The sequence below is a fragment of the Gossypium arboreum genome, chromosome 12 (assembly GCF_025698485.1).
Source record: "Gossypium arboreum isolate Shixiya-1 chromosome 12, ASM2569848v2, whole genome shotgun sequence".
NCBI lineage: Eukaryota > Viridiplantae > Streptophyta > Magnoliopsida > Malvales > Malvaceae > Gossypium > Gossypium arboreum.
Window position 1 is genome coordinate 677118 of NC_069081.1, and position 18545 is coordinate 695662.

The 18545-nt window shown below is 34.4% G+C and overlaps 4 protein-coding genes across 7 annotated transcripts; 2 read left to right on the plus strand and 2 right to left on the minus strand.

The window, feature by feature from the left end:
- Positions 1-2944: 2944 nt before the first annotated feature.
- On the plus strand, positions 2945-5301 carry LOC108458400 (pentatricopeptide repeat-containing protein At4g02820, mitochondrial-like). The gene is made up of 2 exons (XM_017757780.2): positions 2945-3335; positions 3761-5301. The coding sequence occupies exons 1-2, from the start codon at positions 3024-3026 to the stop codon at positions 4991-4993; spliced, it is 1545 nt and encodes a 514-aa protein (XP_017613269.1). The 5' UTR covers positions 2945-3023; the 3' UTR covers positions 4994-5301.
- A 375-nt stretch (positions 5302-5676) lies between these two features.
- On the plus strand, positions 5677-11823 carry LOC108460282 (preprotein translocase subunit SCY2, chloroplastic). Of its 4 annotated transcripts, none has more exons than XR_001867504.2 (15): positions 5677-5840; positions 6409-6930; positions 7069-7157; positions 7779-7858; positions 7971-8060; positions 8248-8339; positions 8875-8958; positions 9463-9604; positions 9868-9984; positions 10171-10300; positions 10750-10873; positions 11001-11107; positions 11247-11347; positions 11440-11544; positions 11690-11823. XR_001867504.2 is itself a non-coding variant. In XM_017759720.2 (14 exons), exons 1-13 carry the CDS (start codon positions 5768-5770, stop codon positions 11334-11336), a joined length of 1740 nt encoding a protein of 579 aa, XP_017615209.1. In that variant the 5' UTR covers positions 5677-5767; the 3' UTR covers positions 11337-11347; positions 11440-11823. The 4 variants fall into 4 exon arrangements, 2 of the variants coding, with proteins under 2 accessions (XP_017615209.1, XP_017615210.1); XR_001867505.2 differs by having other exon boundaries at positions 11477-11544; XM_017759720.2 differs by having other exon boundaries at positions 11440-11823.
- Positions 11824-11997: 174 nt separating this feature from the next.
- On the minus strand, positions 11998-14850 carry LOC108460284 (protein trichome birefringence-like 10). The gene is made up of 4 exons (XM_017759724.2): positions 14177-14850; positions 13307-13696; positions 12571-12729; positions 11998-12457 (listed from the first exon to the last, which is right to left on the minus strand). Exons 1-4 carry the CDS (start codon positions 14575-14577, stop codon positions 12112-12114), a joined length of 1296 nt encoding a protein of 431 aa, XP_017615213.1. The 5' UTR covers positions 14578-14850; the 3' UTR covers positions 11998-12111.
- Positions 14851-15539: 689 nt separating this feature from the next.
- On the minus strand, positions 15540-17685 carry LOC108460286 (small nuclear ribonucleoprotein SmD1a-like). The gene is made up of 4 exons (XM_017759725.2): positions 17511-17685; positions 17299-17375; positions 16078-16269; positions 15540-15970 (listed from the first exon to the last, which is right to left on the minus strand). Exons 1-4 carry the CDS (start codon positions 17522-17524, stop codon positions 15909-15911), a joined length of 345 nt encoding a protein of 114 aa, XP_017615214.1. The 5' UTR covers positions 17525-17685; the 3' UTR covers positions 15540-15908.
- Positions 17686-18545: the final 860 nt, after the last annotated feature.

Below are 18545 nucleotides of genomic sequence, written 5' to 3' on the forward strand. Positions count from 1 at the left end.
ATTAGGTTTACTTTGATGTAAATTTTTTTATAATTTATATTCTTGAATTTCAAAATAATAGTAACCTGGTATTTTATAATAAAAATTAAAAACATATAAACTTACTAAAAAATCTGAAATGAATCTAAATATATGACTGTCCAAATTCAAATGTATCTGGATAACTAATTGTCTAAATTCATTCTTAATGTGAAAAAATATATTTTTTATTAATTTATATATTTCTAAATACTTTTAATTTTTAATTTATGATTATCATATATTATCATCAGATTTGGCCATTAATATTACGTCAATATAAACTGTTATTATTAGTACAAAGATATTAATCTAAATAACAAAATATAAATTTAAATACTAATTAAATAAATGAAAAAAATTTAAGGTTTAGGGTTTATCTCTCATCATCAGCATTGACTAGGAAAGGGTTTAAACTTTAGTACGACATTACAAACCCCATAGCCGCTCACAAATATGACGACGTACCCATAAAAAGAAAAAACCTGCAGCAAAGATTAGGTTGTCTTTGTCTCTGTACAGATGACAAGGCAACAAGTATGCCTGGTAAAGTTGCAACCTCGTAATTAATGCACGACAATGTCACGCATTTAGGAGGACCAATAAAAAACCTTAAAAATACTGCAACAACGAGTCTTAAAAGGCATATGCCGACAGTGTCTTGGTTCTGTTCTAACCCCACCTCTAATCTCTAATTATCAAAAAAATTTCAAAATTTACATATTTTAATTTATTTTTCATTTTTAGTTAAATTTCATCATTAATTTTTAAAAAATCAAACCACTTATTTTTAAAGGAAATGCAGATAAAAACATTAAATTTTTAACGATATTAGTATATAATTCACGTGATAATTTATTTGTATTTCATGTTAATATGATATTATTTATTTTATATGTTACGCTTATAAATAATTTATTAATTATAAAAAATTAATTTTTTAAAAAAGTATAAAGTTTACGTGGATTAACATGTGAATTGTTATGTATTATTTTTATTAAAAACAACAATTTATTTTTCAAAAGTTAATTTAAATTAATTTTTTAAATTTAATAATCAAATTTAATAAAAATAAAAATAAATTTGATAAAAATATAAACTTTAATAGTTAAATTTATTGTTGTACCTATAAAATAATTTAAAAAAGGATATTTTTATTCCAGTGGTGGGCTAGGCCTCATTGTGCCACCATCAACACTATTTGCATACGTATATTCCCCGCCAGTTCCTGTGGTCTTGCTCTCATTTTACCCACTTTTTCCTACGCGTTCAAATGCATCTGTCATGTTATGTAATAATAATGATGTGTTGTAGACATCCATGTCACCAACCTAATCCATTTTTTATTTGATTTAATCCGTTTGAACCTTAGAGATAATATTGTTGAAAAGAGTAACTATGAATTCTAAATCCCAAATATGGATCATAAAATAGACATACAAAATATGAAAAAAATGGTTTTATTGTGGTTAAGTTGTAAAGCAGAAAAGGTTTTGATTTGGTGTTGGATATTTAATATAAGTGTTAACATCACTATTAACATTCTGTGTATTTTATTGACACAGCTGTGAAACTCAATGAGCTGTGGAAGTGGATAATAATACCTTATAGGTTGATATGAATCACTTCACTCAGACCACCCAAAGTTGGGTGGTGGTTATGTGATTGCTAAGGTGGCGTGGATTATAGTGGTAGCTGTGAAGCTTCTTAAGTTTCTCTTTGAATCTTGCATAAACTATTGAAGCCCATTGTGCCAACATAAATGAGAATTGCTCAACCGGCTCTTTTGAGACAAATGAGTGAAGCCAATACATGCTAATTGAGGTCCGAATCCATTTTTAATTATCAACACACAAATCTTGAACCCATAGTGGAGTAGTATTGTTATCATGTATCTCTTGAGCTCATTTTTGTGTTATTCTAACATCATGAGTCTACATTTCGTGACTCTATACCATGGAGATCACAACCTTGATATGGATAGAGTATCTTTCATTCACATATTATATATATTTGTCATTTTGGTATAATAGTTCATACATACGATGATAAAATATTAGTAGGTTGACTAAATCTTAAAGAGCCCGAAATCAATACATAGATAACACGTGGCATCTTAAGAAATGATTAGAGATAGCCCATTAAAAGCCTACAAATATCAAGATAGAAGGCCTATACACTCTCTCTCCTTTAATTTCCTCGGCTCTTTCTCTCATCTCCCCTCTTGCAATCACGTTTTGATTACCTTAATTCTCCTACAATTCTTTGCTATCCGAGTGAATCATCACTAACTACCACAACATTTTCCTTGTATAACAAGTAATAATTGAATTTAATGCAAATAGTAAATAGATTCGGATATTAAAATAAATTACAAATTCAAATTTAAAATTCACAAAAATGAAAAATACCCAACCTAATGATCCAAGTTGAGAGCAATTTATTGCATGTGCAAAAAATGAATGTTAAAATATGCCATTAGTTTTTGTGCTTTCACAAAACTTAAGATTTAGTCGTTGTACTTAAAAATTTAAAAATAAAGTCCTCCTATTTTTTTTATTTAAAAATATTTTCTATTAAGATTTGTCAATTTGAAATTTTGATTAGGTTGGCCTCGTATAATGTGGCACATGATTAACAAGAGATAAAAACAATAAGTTGACAAATTTTGGTAGAAACTACCAATGACGATAATTATGGACTAGGATTTTTAAATAAAAAAAGTAGGATTAAAAATTTAACTTTTAAAGTATAAGGACTAAAGCTCAAATTACATCCAAACATGAGGATGAATAGCACATTTTAACCAAAAATGAATTGTACTACCCTTCATTAACGGTCCCCGGGGTATGTTTCAGTCCATTGGGCCTTTTGGAGCCCAAAAATATGAAATTAATCCCCTGATATTGCTGGATTTTAAATCCATGCAGGATAGTGCGAAATAAACGGTGCCGTTTGTTCTGCCTTCCCTATTTCTTCTCCCCTAATGCTAAAACCCTGATCAAATGCCTTACGGATTCAACAAAAACACAATGTTGATGCGCTACGTTCGTTCGTCCCTCATCGCGTCGCGTTTTTTCTCGACGGCAGCGTCGGTAGAGAAAGCAGTACCAAATAATGAAGTCGCTCCGAAAAGCGGCGGTGGAGGTCGACGAAACACGTTGGGACGGAGGCTTATAGGCCTTGTGTATCCGAAACACAGCGCTGTAGCTACAATACAGAAATGGAAAGAGGAAGGTCGTACGGTCAGAAAGTATGAGCTCAATAGAGTCGTTCGAGAGCTTCGTAAGCTCAAGCGCTATAAGCACGCCCTCGAGGTATATGCTTACTTTAACTTTGAACTTAATTTTCATTTTCAGTTGAGAACTATCCCTATTTCCAAAATGTCCTATGTTGCTCTTTTTTTGAGTAATCTGAAGTAAATGTTTCGTTCTAATTATGAATTCCTGAATTTAATCCATCTATTTTAATTTTTCAGAATTTGATCCCCAAAACTGTAGAATTAGTTTAGCTATCCATAAACGCACGATCTCCTTGAACTAATGATTTTTACTAATTCTTTGCATATAAATCTGAATTTCATAGCAACTAAGAAGGACTAAGTTTTCAGTTTTCATAGAGGGAAAATTCATAATTAAACTCCGGTTTGAGATGAGAAACCATTTATACAACTATTACTGCATGTTATAGCTGGGTTTTCAAATTGCTTGGCCTTATATCACCATAGTTTATTTTCTTGTAGATATGTGAATGGATGAGATTGCAGAAAGATATCAAGCTCTTACCAGGTGACTACGCCATTCACTTGGACTTAATTGCGAAAAATCGTGGTTTAGATAGCGCGGAGAAATTCTTCGAAGATCTTCCAGACAAGATGAGAGACCAAGCCACATATACAGCTCTGCTCCACACGTATGTCCAGAATAAGTTATCGGGTAAAGCCGAAGCTTTAATGAAGAAAATGTCTGATTGTGGTTTCGCAAAGTATCCGCTTCCGTACAACCACATGCTCTCTTTATACATCTCAGAAGGAAAACTAGAAAAGGTCCCTGAAATAGTGAAGGAACTAAAGAAAAATGCTTCACCAGATATCTTTACTTATAATTTATTGTTATCCGTTTGTGCTTCCCAAAATGACATCGAAGCTGCCGGGAAAATCTTTGTCGAGCTAAAGGAGGCGAAAATCGAGCCTGACTGGGTAACATTTAGTGCGTTGACCAATCTTTATATCAGAGGAAAGCAATTTGACAAGGCAATGTGTACTTTGAAGGAAATGGAGAAGATGGCAACTCGGGAAAATCGAGTTGTTTATCCCTCCCTTATCAGTTTGTACACAAACATGGGGGATAAAGATGGGGTTCATCGAATCTGGAAGAAGATGAAATCGTGTTTCCGTAAAATGAGCAATGCGGAATACACGTGTGCGATATCGTCACTTGCGAAACTCGGGGAATTTGGAGAAGCTGAGAAACTGTATAATGAATGGGAGTCTGTTTCCGGAAGCGGCGATGCTAGAGTTCCAAACATAATCCTTGCAGCTTACATAAACGGAGACCGAATCGAAATGGCTGAAAACTTTTATCGGCAGATTGCACAGAAGGGTAGTTCCCTGTGTTATACCGCTTGGGAACTTCTTACTCGGGGCTATTTAAAGAAACAAGAAATGGAGAAGGTATTGGATTGTTTTAAGCAAGGTGTTAGCAATGTGAAAAAATGGAATCCGAATGACAAATTGGTCGGCGAAGTGTTGAAGCAGCTTGAAGAGCTCGGTGATACTGAAGGGTTGGAGAAATTGTTGGTGATTCTTCGAAATGCTGGGCGTCTGAGTACTATGGTATATAATTCGCTTCTTCGAGGATATGCAAATGCTGGTAAAATGCCGCTTGTAGTTGCTGAACGAATGGAGAAAGATAGTGTGCCAATGGATGAGGAAACGCATGAACTATTAAGATTAACAAGCAAAATGCGCTTGTGAAGTTTCAAGCAATTTTTCACGAGTGTTCTCGGGCAGATTAAGATAATTTATTTTGCGATTTATTTTCAATTTTTATCTCCGTTTTACCGTTAATGTTCTGAGTTACCCCTTCAACGATATCGTCTCTAAAGATTAAATTTGCATTCAACATTTAGGAGTGGAATGCGCCTTATCGTTACAATTAACACTTAATTGCCTACTTTCACTCCTACCATAAATAGGGTTGCCTTGTGATTTGAATCCACGAAATTGGTTTTTGTAATTATAGTTTACTACGATAATTTTATCGAAAAATTGGTAGCTAAAAATTGAGTAATTTGATATTTTTTGATTGAATTTTATTTTGATCAGTTTAGATTTGATGTGTTAAAAAACATATTTATTAAATTTTATGTGATTTTTTTGTTAATATGTTAGTCATACTCATACAATAAATAAAAATAAGATTTTTATCCATGTGCTTAAATCTATTTAGGGTTAAATCCAAATATAAACTGGTGGAAAAAACTTATTGATACAATACTATGGGGATTCAATTAAATGTTTTGAAGTTAAGGACTGGTTTTAAAATTAAAGCTACAGTTTGAGGAAGTCTAATGAAATTAACCCAATAAAAAGTCAAAGAAAGTCAAAAGAGATATTTTTAGGTTATAAAATAAGCAACAAAGCAGGAGATTTCCTCCCTTAAGGATTAATGATTTGTAGTATTGAATATTTTCTCGATACTGGAAAATACGGTCATATTTTTTTTTTGCCTCCCTCTTTCAGTGGACAATGGAAGCAACTCTTCTTGGCTCTCATCGGTCAAACCCTAGCCTCTTATCAACGAAACCGCTTAAAATTCCAGGTTATTCTTCCCCCTGTTTGGTTCCTTAGAAAATCTAGAAGTAAAAGGAGTGTATGTTTAATAAAGAAGCGTTGAGCACCGGTTCGATTTTTTGAGAGTTTACATCAGTTTTCAGCATATGCGTATGATTTTTGAAGTGATTTTATTTACAGGTTATTGAAAATTGGGCTTTACTTCGAAAAGACTTAGTTAAACATGCGGTTTTGGTTAATTGGAGCTAGTTATTCGTGGCTATGAATTTAATTCGTAATTGCGGTTTTGGTTGGAAATGCTTTGAATTCGTAATTTAACCATGTTTCACTTTCGGAACTTAATTTAGCTTGGAATATTTCAAACATGGGGAGAAATAGGTGATGTTAGAAGCTGAATGAATAAAAGCTATAATACAATTTTGGTGGAAAGGATAGAAACTTGTCAGGCATACTCGGACATTTTACTTAAAATTTTCTACCTTTAAATTGGTTATACTTCTCTCTAGCTGAAATGAGCTATTGGGAAAGATACAATGTTGACTTCTATGATGGAATAATGATGCGTACTGAATATTTTACTGTGACTTGGTATGCAGATGGACATGTGGCTCGTGACCTACGGTTTTATCATCCACTTTGTGCCAAAGCCCACCGGACTCTCAAGATGAAATTGGTGAACTCAAGTAGAAGTCATTTCGTGCTGCCAAATCGATGGTTCCAGTCAAGAGCAAGACGCGAATGGTCTAGCAATTCGTCTGATCAGCTTCGAAGTGACTATATAAATGTCAAACCATCATCTTCAGAGTCTCTAAACCTGGAAGCTGTTCCTTCAAGTTCGGATGATGGGGCTGATATTTCCGATTACAATGTTGTTAATAACATTGAGACTTCACATATTAGACCAAAATATTTTAGAAATAGGTTTCTAAATTTTGTACGGTTGAGTTCTGTCCTGAATAATGCTGCGGAATCATTCTTTAAGAGTGAGATTCGGAGGAGGCTGTTTGTGACAGCTGTACTTCTTGTAATTAGTCGTATTGGATATTTCATCCCTCTACCTGGCTTTGATAGAAGGTTGATACCGCAGGACTATCTTAGCTTTGCCTCTGGGTCTGTTGGTAAGTTCTGTAATCTAGAAGAAAAACTTGCACCCTTTTCCTTTCCTTTTAAGCTATATGGAGTTTTATCTGCTTTTTTGGTTTTGTTAATTAATTTGTCTATAACAAATGCCTGGCCTTTTATTTTTCTTTTGGTAGATGACCTGGGTGATTTTTCTGCGGAGCTTAAACTGTCCTTTTTTCAGCTTGGTATCAGCCCTCAGATAATTGCATCTATAATTATGCAGGTTTGTAACTTTTCTTTGGCCATATATGATTTCTTTTCTTGCATGATTGTGTATACTTAAATTTCTTTCTTTTTTCTTTTAATTTCATGCTATGACATCTATTTGCCATCCTCATTTTTATATGTCAAAGTGGAGATGGATAGATGTTGAGGATGCTTGCTATGTTCTTGCAAGACGGAATTATTATACAAATGACCAAAAGCTATTTCCTTTAGTATGAAGCTCTTATGACAAGCCTAGTTTTCTTTGGCCCGTGTTCTAGAGTTAATGGTACATTAGGATTCTGGAGTCGCTTTTTTTTTTTAGTTGGAAAATTACTAATTTGTGATCAGATAAATGATGGGACTAGGAATTCCTTCAAATTATGCAGTGTTGCTCTATGATCTATTTAGGAATGGTTGTAAATTTCTTGTTTGTTAGTCCTGGTAACCATCTTCTATGATCTCAATAGACATATTTGTTAACTTATCATCAAAAAGGGGAAAAAAAAGGGCATGCTTTTCCTTGCCAAGAGAAAGATACCCCATAGAATCCTGCTTTTGGCCTAAGTTTCTTTTATTTTTATGGGTTCTTTTGTTTGGTGCATTCTCATGTGCGTTCTCTTGCACCGGTTGAAAACAGGTACTCTGTCATGTTGTTCCATCCTTAGTGAAGTTGAGGAAGGAGGGGCTGGATGGTCACGAGAAGATTAAGAGTTATATGTGTGTCTAGTTTTTCATCTCAAGCAGTGAGAAGAGCCCTTGCTATATGTATAGTTCTTGATAATATTAATTGGACGTTTACAAAGCATGTTATTTTTTCTTTCTATTGCAGATGGTGGATTTCACTTGGCTTTGCAATAGTAGAAGCTGTTATAGTTGCTTGTTATTCTCTTCAATATTCAATTTATGCAGCCAGTTACAGGTACTTTAGTAATGTAAACATGAAAGCAACAATTTCTGATGCTAAGAAATTGGTATGATATGAAACATATTCAGCCTTTTCCTGGAATGAAATTACAAATAATTTTTCTCCAGTGTCCATCCATTTCCTCCTTCTATATGCTATATTTGAGCTTTTATCTGTAAACTAAAGTCTATGGTTTTTGTAGGGTCAAGCATGTGATGGTGACTGCTTTTCTTTTGGTTTGTGGTGCAATGACTATGACATGGATCTGTGATACAATATCAGAATCTGGATTTGGTATCTTTCTTATCACATTTACTCCTTATTTGTTATTCATTCCAATTGTTACAGACAAGTTTTTTAATTTTATGATAATAAGAACAACTGACCAAATAAATATACTGCTAGTAGTTTTTTCTCTAGAATTTATAGTAACTCTGGAAATAGAGCTTGAAGCAAAAACTTTTAATCGATGTAGGAGACCTTACCTGGGATTGGACGAATTGATGGGAAATAATGATAATCTTCTCATGTATTCACCTTGAGATAGGGAAATATGCTGCTGTCCAAGATTATAGACGTTTTTAGAAAAATGAGTTTTAGGAGTTGTAGAATACAAGAATTGTAGAATACAAGAAATTCATTAAAAGTTTTAGCTTCTTATGGTCTTGAAGTCAGCCTTTTGGCTTGTCCAAAGTTGAGGAAAATTATAGAAAATTGGCGTGCCTATATATACACTCTGTTTTCTTACATTTTGAAAGTGATGAAATTGCATAATTTCTTTGATGTGCGAGTGTTGGTAGCCTTCTTAATCCATTGTCGTGTGTTTCAGGTCAAGGTTCGTCTCTAATTATATGTGTTGGAATATTAACCGGATACACTGATACACTGTACAAGATGTTGACTCAGCTCTCAGGTATGTCTTATGCGCTGACTGAGGTCTTAGTGCTGTTTAGGTTGGGTGGAGATTTTGTCAGAATTATAATTATTCAGTACCAAAATCTGTCAAGTTTTAAAACTAAGAAATGATTACAGGATTTCTCTTTTCCATGCAAAATTCTTAGTAGTATTAACTTAAAACACCAAGCGATTATTTATTAACAAAATTGAGCCCGTACCAAAATTTGATTTCAGTGTAAAGAGTACATTCTGTAGCTATTTTCATGAAAGCAATCATATATGTGGTTATTGCTCGTACATTCTGTAGCTATTTTCAGGTAAGGAAAGTGTTGCAAAAATAGTACCTCTACATCAATCTTTTAGTGATTATTGCTCTAGTCCAATGTAGGAACTGCAACGATATTTGCTTTTCCGTAGATGTGGATATCAACAGAGCATGTACATTCAGAATATCTTGAAACTATTCTGTGTTTTCTGTATTTTTTTAAGCTGCATCACTATTGGTTACTTACTTCCCCAGGAAGTGCTGTGGGTTGGTGGCCATACATGCTTGCTGTACTGGGTGTTTTCACTGTAGTCACAATGTGGGCTGTTGTTATTACTGAGGGTTGCAGGAAAATAAAGCTGCAGTACTATGGATTTAAACTGGCATCTGCCGCAAGGTAAAGTCAATGCTACTTGCCTAGATATTAGATGCATTCTGTGGAGGGAATAGGCTTTGGTTTCAATCGTTCTCAGTTCAGCATTGATATTATATTTTCTGGCTATTCTGAGCAGCGGGCAATAACTAATTTTATGAGAACTAGGACTGTAGTTGAACTCATTTAAGGATATTGTAACTTTCTCTGTTTGTATATTAACTTATGATAATTGGTCATAGGATCTTTCTCAATGTCACTTTTTCTTAATTTTGTGGCTTGGACAGGGAAGATTCCCCAATTACTGAAGTAGAACCCTATATTCCTTTTAATATTAATCCGTCAGGAATGCAGCCTGTTCTCACCACCACTTATCTATTGGGGTTTCCAAGTATTGTTGCAAGGTAATTGTGACCTGAAGTGATTTAAATACTTATTTTGAATCTTCTGTTCTATTTGCATTTTGGGGTAATATTCTTTTGATGCATTACATAGCCTGGCTTTGTTGTTTGTCTTATCCTATGCACTTACCTTAAGGCTACCTTGTGTCAAAATTTCAGCAATTATCTAACACACTGCATTCTTTGCAGTATCCTTGGTTCACCTTTTTGGGAGCATGTTAAGGAGATATTGAACCCTGCAACATCTGTCGGTGCAGAGCCATGGGTGTACTATTCAATATATGCGTTTTTTGTTTTTCTGTTCAATATATTTGATATTGTAAGTACTTTTGAACCTTGGTGGTTCTAAGTTTCTGATGATAACCTGCTTATTGCCTGCTATTGCAGTCTAAATTGCTTCTGTTGCCATGATTTATTTCTTCTGGCTATTACTTTCTGGGGTATCTGTGCCAATAGAAAGTAGTGTATGATTCTTTTTTTACTGTTATCCTTAATGTTGCTTTTATTATTTTTTTAAATCATAAAGATGGACTGCTGTGCTTTCAATGAGAGACATTGGGTACTTGGAGCAGGGATTGAACTCTATGCTTTGATCCACTGTCTTATATATTTTTTTATTTGTATACGTTGGGCTAAACATTCTAATCTAATAATCAATTGTTGAATTTGTTAGTATGATATGCTTGTTATCGTGCAATCTTGGCTCCTATTAGTTTATTCTAGTACTCGTTGCTTCTTTCTGTTATTTATGTGGAAACTCCCATGCAGGCCAACTTACCGAAGGAAATAGCAGATTACCTGAATAAGATGGGTGCCAGGATACCAAATATAAAGCCTGGGAAGGCTACTATTGAATATCTCACAAAGATTCAGGCATCAACACGTTTCTGGGGTATGTTTCTTTCTGTAAAATAATTACAGAACGTAGTTGGAAGCTTATGCCTTTGTCTGGGCAATATGTTGAACCTGCTTCTCATTTCTTGTGGGATTTTGGCTGTTTCTTGTCATCACATCTGCAGGAGGGCTACTGTTAAGTATTTTGGCAACTACATCAACCATACTTGATCATTACTTGCGACATATCAATGAAGGATTTGCAATTGGTTTTACATCAATTTTAATAATTGTAAGTACAATTCTAGATTCTTGTTTGTGCTGATGCTCAGTTTTATAAAAAATGCTTAGAGCACTTGATAGGAGACCAAATCATTACAGTTAGCATTCTGTTCTACATTTTGTCTAATGCATCCTTCCATTTTGATTAGGTGGGTTCCATAATTGAGCTAAGAAGATCGTACCAAGCATATAATGTCATGCCAAGTTTAAGCAAAGCATTGAGGCGATATGGGGTGTAACATTTCAAGAGGTACTTCACAGCCTTACATTTTATATAGCCTTAAATTGTACTTCATGCTTCATACTGGCAAATGATTAGGAAATATAATTCCTATGGTGCAGATATCATTCACACGTGATAACAATTTTGTTCATACAGTTTAGTTGAGCCAAGTAAAAGATAAAAAGGCTGAACTCGATTATTTAGTTGTTCAACTCATGAAGCAGGTTCCGATTCTTCTAATTCCTCCTTTTCTGGATTTGAACATGGCTTCTCTAGTATAGTGTATTATGTGAGGATATGGCTTTTACTTCTCTAGTCTGAGAGTCTGGATTTAGAACATCAGGTGACCCATGACCCGTCTTTCCGCAGGAAGATACAGAGGGACCCGTTTTCCGTAGATTAGGGCAAGTTGTAAGGTAAAGGCAATTTGATGTAAAATTTGATCGACAGACAAACACAATGGCTGCAATTTTTTATTTAATTTATCCGTCTAATGTCTGAAACGCACACGACTAGTTATTGCAGCTTGTCTTGGAAGTGTATGAACTGTAATATTGTCTGTCTATTTGGTCTCTCAATCCTGCATTCATATGGCCTGACCTATGCATTTTTAAGTCTCCAATAGTTTTTCTATATTACTATTTTTTTGGTGCCATTTCATCCTTGCTGAAAGTAAATTCTGGCCATAATAAATGAATGAATTAACTAGCCACCGTAGTCTCTTGATTCAAACTGCATGCAACACACTCAATACTTCATATGAATTTCTATGTACAAGAATGAGAAGAAAATCAAGTTGGAGTGGAGGAGTGATCAGATTCCCACTTGAGAAAAAGTGCATAGAGAAGCTCATTCCACAAATCGGGTACCCCTGGCAAGCACCAGTGGCTACAATCTTCGCCCGGAGGTTCCGTTTCATTTCCTCCTCGTCCGAAATGATACAAAGATGTATGGCCATCTTGTCTTTGATATGTCATGGGAGTCACATTCATTGTTTCAATCACTTGTTCCCTTCCTGGATGCTTTGATAACACATCTCGTACTATGTCGACGTGTTCTTCAGTTTTATCAGGAAATGGACCAAAATCTGGCAGCTTTATATGGTGACAATGTCCACCATTGCTCCAGGTGCCACCTCTGATTACATCAAAACCAATATATTAACGGTGAAGTGTATCCTTCAAAGAAACTATCAAAATGAACTCTAAATCAATGACAGGAAGACAACAAATAACTGAAAAAAAAAAAACCTGAAATGTTGAGGAGCGTAGGTTCGAAAATAAACTTGGGTCTTGCTAGTATTTACTTTACTATGAACAAAGTCAAGTAATGTTTCAATTGATTTACGAAATGCTGTCCCAATGTCCATTTTTAAGTTCACCTGTGTTCCCTCTTGGAAAAAGCAGCCACTGCAATATAAATTGAAAGATGAGGGGCATCATTCATTAACAGCTATACCGACAGACAATAAACTATAGGTCTAATTTTGCTATTAGTTCCTATACTCTTTGCACATTTAAAATTTAGTCCTTTTAATCTCAAGAATTTAGTGCTCTAGTGTTTTTTATTTAATAATTGAAGTCCAATTAATAACACTATTAAAAGACTTTGTTAAATTGGATTATATGCTTCTTTTTAAATTAAAAAAAAACGTACTCACATGAAAAGCTAAATAAACAAATAAAATTATTGAACTCGAGGTTGATATTTTTTTCAAAATTGAATATGGAGTTGAATATTTGCTAGTATTTACTGTTTTTTTTTTTTTTTGTGCTTATATGTAGCTTTAAATTGATCACATGAGTATCTTTTAACACTCTTATCAATTAAAGTTCAGTTATTAAATTAAAAGAGTAAAGTGACTGAAATTCCTACAATTAAAGGAATACACTAAATTACAAATATGCAAAGAGAAGGACTAGAAATGCAATTAAACCTAAACTACATAAAATATGTGTATAAACTAAGATCATAGAAGATAATTACCGGTTGGTGGTCTTGTCATGGCTCCACCAATGACCAGTGTTGAAAACCATCACATCAGCACCAACCCACTGCTGCTGAGTCCGGTCCATACGGTCCAATCTCAGAGCCATCTTAACACCCTTCGGAGCTCCACTTGGAGCACTTCCCTGAGCCACCAGAAACGGTGCTCTGTAATACTCCACCATGCAGTTATAATGAGCAAACCTGAAAACCAAGAACCCTTTGTGCTTCGTGATGGGGTTTCCATTCACCTCGTATATTGAATCCTTATTGGGAATTGCAGAGCTAAGCATGCACAGCAGTGACTCCCATTGGTTCCTCCCTATTGAGTCACCGATAAAAGCAATGCGACGGTTCCTTAGCTTTTCCAACATCTTCGTTGCATTAAATCTGCAACAAACACGAATTTTTCGCATGATCGATCACGTACACACACAAAAAATGACAATTCATTATTGGCAACCGACATTATATTCAATTAGGTATACCTGTGTTTTAGTCCTTCTACTATATTGGGATCTGAGAATTTATCCCTCTGGTTTAATTTGATGCTCTACTTTTATCAAGTTTTTAATAGGTTCAAATTAATACCACTATTCATGGTAACAAGTAACAAGTAACCTACTTTGACATCAACCCAATAATATATTTTATTTATAGTATAGATAAATAGATACAAAGACCAAATTATGTTAAACTAAAATAAGGGATTAAATTCTAAATTTCAATGTAGTAGGAGGACTAAGACTAGAAGTAAAACCTATTCCACTACAATGGAATTTATTGAAAAAAAAAAAACTACAATGGATTTTTCATTTTTCTTCTCTTTTGACTGCTAAAAGAAGGGTAATAGAATGAAGAGGAAAAGACCTGGGTAAATTGCAAGCTCTAGGCTGCCACCGCCACTTAGTGTAGAAACTATCAGATCTCCCATTCTCTAAACACCGGAAACCACTATCTATAAAAGGACAATCTGGGCTCTCATACAATGGATAGTTATCGTCCCAAACCCATTTCCCATCATAAATATCACAATGATCACCACCTTCGTCCAATAACCCAAGGCCTTCATTTGTTGCTCCAAACCAAGTGAAACCATGGAAGACGAGCACCTGGTAGTAGTAGTTTAAGGAAAAGAAGCAAGCAATGAAGAGACAAGCAAACAAAGTGAAGCCAATAAAAGCAAGGAAGGGCTCGACAAGGTTGAATTGATTGAAATAATCTAAACGGCTTATTGTGTTTACGTCTTGTTTAGTTGTTGTATTCTTCATCTCTTATCAACTCTAAAAAAGCACCAACAACAACAATAAAAAGGAAAGGAGAGAAACCAAGTGTGGAGTTTAGCTTTAAGGAAAAAAAGACATGTTTTAATTTAGACATGAAGGTTTAATACCAGGGTGAAGAAGCATCGTGACTATAATTTGCGGCAATTTTTGGACCTCATAGTGATGGTGGCTGTGGACGTGACCCCCCGAGCCTACACAATAGTGTCATGATATTTTGAAGGTAGGGCAATTTCAAGATCTGTAATATTTTAAGATATATGCTTGCAATTATGGAATGTAAGACCCCATGACATAAAATATTGTCCTGTTATTGATGGCAGCCCCACCAGCTTCGTACTACGCTGTTAGTATGATTGATTGACCACCATTCACTAAATTTTATATTAGCATCTGGTTTTCAGCTCAATGCTATCTTCATTTGTCGTTTCAGAAGTGACCCATCATTTTGCTTTTGATTTAATCACCGAGTGTTCATCCTAAAAATTCATAGTGTGGATTCTAAATATAAAAGCATCCTTGTTTGTGGTGTGCAAATTGATATTAATTTGTTCAGTCTTTCTTGAGTATTTATTTCTCGTACCCTTGAATATTGACTGATTTAGACATCAAAGTGCCCAAAATCCAAATACAGTCACCCTTCGTATTTTTCAAAATTTCCTTGCTTGTAACTTAAACCCATAGAAAAAAAAAAAAAAGGTGGGAAGCAAAGCAATCGCTGCCTCCCTTTCCTTCAACCTCTGCCTTTGCCGTCCTTACTTTCTCCTCAAAGAGGCTATGCCAAGATCCACCGGAAAAATTCTAGACATTGACAACAGAAACAACCCATTCACGATGCTTTTGGAGACTGAAACTCAAAGATGGAGTTTGTTTTCGGGTTGTACTCAGAAAAAAAGAAGAAGAAGAAAACAAGCTTAACTAATGTGCTCATATAATCCATCATAAGGCTATTTGATAACCCTAGTAGCTAGTAAAAAATCAACTTCAGGAAAAGGTTCAACATCAACACTAAGCATGGTCTGTATGAGTGACAATCCAAGATTGTTGCTTCCTATTTTTACCTTTTCTCGTTCTAAAAGCAACAAACCGGAATAGAAATAGATTACCTGCTCACCTATTAGCACTAGATCATATCATCTGAGGCTGGTAATCTAGGGATTCATGATTAAGCTATCCAAATCCAGGCTAATAACCACACATGATGGTAATATGCCAATAGGGTTCCTTTAATATTCGTATAATCACCCACAAAATTCTCCCTACAGCAAATCTGCCTACGCATCTGATTGTCACAAAAAATTTGATGCAAGGCAGCCAAGTTAACGACCTCGACCGCGTCCCCTTCCACGCCCACGACCCCGACCACGTCCTAAAGGTTTCCCTGAATTTGAAAAAGCATTAGAAGGACCAAACCAACAATGATTGAAGAAAACAAAGCTTATACAAGTAGTACACTCTGAAACAGGAGAAAATGGAGCCAGAGAATACCAGCTGTTGGCTTCTTGGGTTTCACCCTAGGTGTCTCTTCAACCAGCAATGTCTCGAGATTTAAGCTGTCAGGTAGAATATAGTAGCGAATATTGTTGCCCCTCACACTAAGGTGATCTAAACTCACTGGATTTTTCCCCTTCAATGTAAGTTTCACCGTTTTCAGATGAGTGTTCATACTGATATCCACACCTAAAACAAACACACCAATTCAAACTGTCATTGAATTTGCATGCAAATAAAAGTTTATGTTCAACAAGGAAATCACTAAGGTATATTTACCCATCTTTAAACTCTAATACTCATGGTTAAAACAGATGCTGTCCAAATTAGAAACATAATCACTAGTTTCAAATAAACTCCCACTATTCGGTAACTTAGTTGACATTCATAAAAAGCATCTAAAGAATTATGAGTTGAATACATCCTATTTAGCAGAAAGGCAGATATTCTCTGCTCATTAATCATTATCAAATAATCACTCATTCACAAACTTTGTGCCAGATATTGGAAAATAACAATTAAAAGAAAATAATCATGTTACAAAAAGTCATCCAATACGGTAATATGTTGGTCACATAAATAAAAGTCTGCAAATGAGACGGTTCCATCTAATATTATGAGTTGATCTAAAAGCTAAATAATTTATCAAATATAAGCCACCTCTCAAATATGTTTCATAGACAAAAAGCATACTAAGTCTCCAAAACCAGTTCATCTTAAAAGGTGATAACAAGTGATATCGTGCATGAATAGGTTCCATCTAATACGATGAGGAACCAACTACTAACAAGATATCACACGTGTGAATTGATCTAAAAGCTAAATAATTTATCAAATATAAGTCACCTCTCAAAAATGTTTCATAGACAAAAAGCATACTATGTCTCCAAAACCAGTTCATCTTAAAAGGTGATAACAAGTGATATCGTGCATGAATACCTAAATCTGTCCCTAATTTTAAGGTTAGTAATTGAACCAAAAGGGAAGCAACGGAATACACGATTGAAAGGTTATTACTACAGTTGCCATTACTCATTTTAGGAAAAAATGGGGGAAAAAACTGAGAAAATAATAAACTCTCAATAACTACAGTGGATTGACAAGAAACTTAGCAAATAATCTTAAGCTTTTACAACTTCGCTAAAAGGGAGGGTTAGGATTTAGCTAAACCCTAATGTAAGGGGGAAAAGCCAAAAAGGGCAAGGGAAAGAGAGGAACCTGTGATGGTGCCGTGAACAACGGTTCCATTCTTGAGCTCAATCGACACCGTTTCATTGTTCAACTTCATCAAAAACCTGCTCATCGTTTAATTCAAACCGACGCCATTATTATTAAATACCAAAAAAGATATTTTCCACATCACTTCGAACAAAGAAAGAAAATACAAGAAAAAGAAATGGTGTAATGAATCAGGAGAATTAAAGAATTACCTTACTAGCTTCATGCTGAAGGGAGTTAGGGGTTGAAGCAAAGGCGAGAGCCTATGGAACTCAGTGAGTTAGCGGGAGAGTAAGGGACCTGTTTGCTAGTGCTACCAGACCAGATGTGCACCGAGCGATGAATTTATGACTCGGTCCGCTCCTACAAGGCCTTTTGACTTTTAGAGTTTATTTGAAATGAAGCGACGCCGTAGCAAGAATAGTTGATGTACTCTTGGGCCAAACTTTTATTATGTATCGGCCCAATATTTTTACATCGCGGCTTGAGATTTTACTACATTTTTATTTATTTTTAATATTTTAAATTTAATTTAAGAATTTATAGTAAAACTTCAATCCATCCTTACATCACCTGATTATTAAATAATTATGGGTACCACCCGAGTTTATTCACGTTTCTATTTTGATCACTCATTTTTAAAATTTATCATTTTAGTCACTTTCGTTAAATAAATTGTCAATTTTAGTCACTCCATTATTATTTGTTAAATGCCTTTAGTCACTTGATGGAATGTTGATGTGGCAATCTTTTGATTGGTATAATAAATTTAGTTTTAACACTTTACACATTATGTCAATTTAGTCTTAATTCTAAAAATTCAAGAAATTTAACCTTCAATGTTTGCAATTTTTTCAATTTAATCCAAATTTTAAAATTCAAAAAATTATAATTTCAAAAGGATATAAAAATAGTATATATTAAGTATATATTTACATAAATTTAACATGTGTTGCAATCTTATAGGCCTAAAATTATAAGATTCATGTAAATATATTTTTTGTCTTTTATACTAATAATATTTTTTTCAAGTTTTGAAAATTATAATGTTTTGAATTTTTAGAATTTAGACTAAATTGACAAAAATGTGCAAGGTGTTATGGGCTAAATTTGTTATTATACTAATCATAACAGCATTTCGTTTGGTGACCCAAAGGCATTGAATGGTGACTAAAATTGACAACTTATCTAATAGAAATGACTAAAATAATAAATTTTTAAATAAGTCGCCAAAATAAGAACATGAG

Bases quoted from the DNA above. Each gene is read 5' to 3' on its own strand.
- LOC108458400 (XM_017757780.2), top strand. From the start codon at position 3,024: ATGCCTTACGGATTCAACAAAAACACAATGTTGATGCGCTACGTTCGT. The intron at 3,336-3,760 runs GTATATGCTTAC...ATTTTCTTGTAG, and splicing joins GCTATAAGCACGCCCTCGAG to ATATGTGAATGGATGAGATT.
- LOC108460282 (XM_017759720.2), top strand. From the start codon at position 5,768: ATGGAAGCAACTCTTCTTGGCTCTCATCGGTCAAACCCTAGCCTCTTA. The intron at 7,158-7,778 runs GTTTGTAACTTT...GGTTGAAAACAG, and splicing joins TTGCATCTATAATTATGCAG to GTACTCTGTCATGTTGTTCC. The intron at 10,874-11,000 runs GTATGTTTCTTT...TCACATCTGCAG, and splicing joins GGCATCAACACGTTTCTGGG to GAGGGCTACTGTTAAGTATT.
- LOC108460284 (XM_017759724.2), bottom strand. From the start codon at position 14,577: ATGAAGAATACAACAACTAAACAAGACGTAAACACAATAAGCCGTTTA. The intron at 13,697-14,176 runs GTCTTTTCCTCT...TGTTTGTTGCAG, and splicing joins AGAGCTTGCAATTTACCCAG to ATTTAATGCAACGAAGATGT. The intron at 12,458-12,570 runs GTTTTTTTTTTT...TGATGTAATCAG, and splicing joins TACGCTCCTCAACATTTCAG to AGGTGGCACCTGGAGCAATG.
- LOC108460286 (XM_017759725.2), bottom strand. The intron at 16,270-17,298 runs GTTCCTCTCTTT...TGTTTGTTTTAG, and splicing joins TGTTCACGGCACCATCACAG to GTGTGGATATCAGTATGAAC. The intron at 15,971-16,077 runs GTATTCTCTGGC...TTTCAAATTCAG, and splicing joins ACCCAAGAAGCCAACAGCTG to GGAAACCTTTAGGACGTGGT.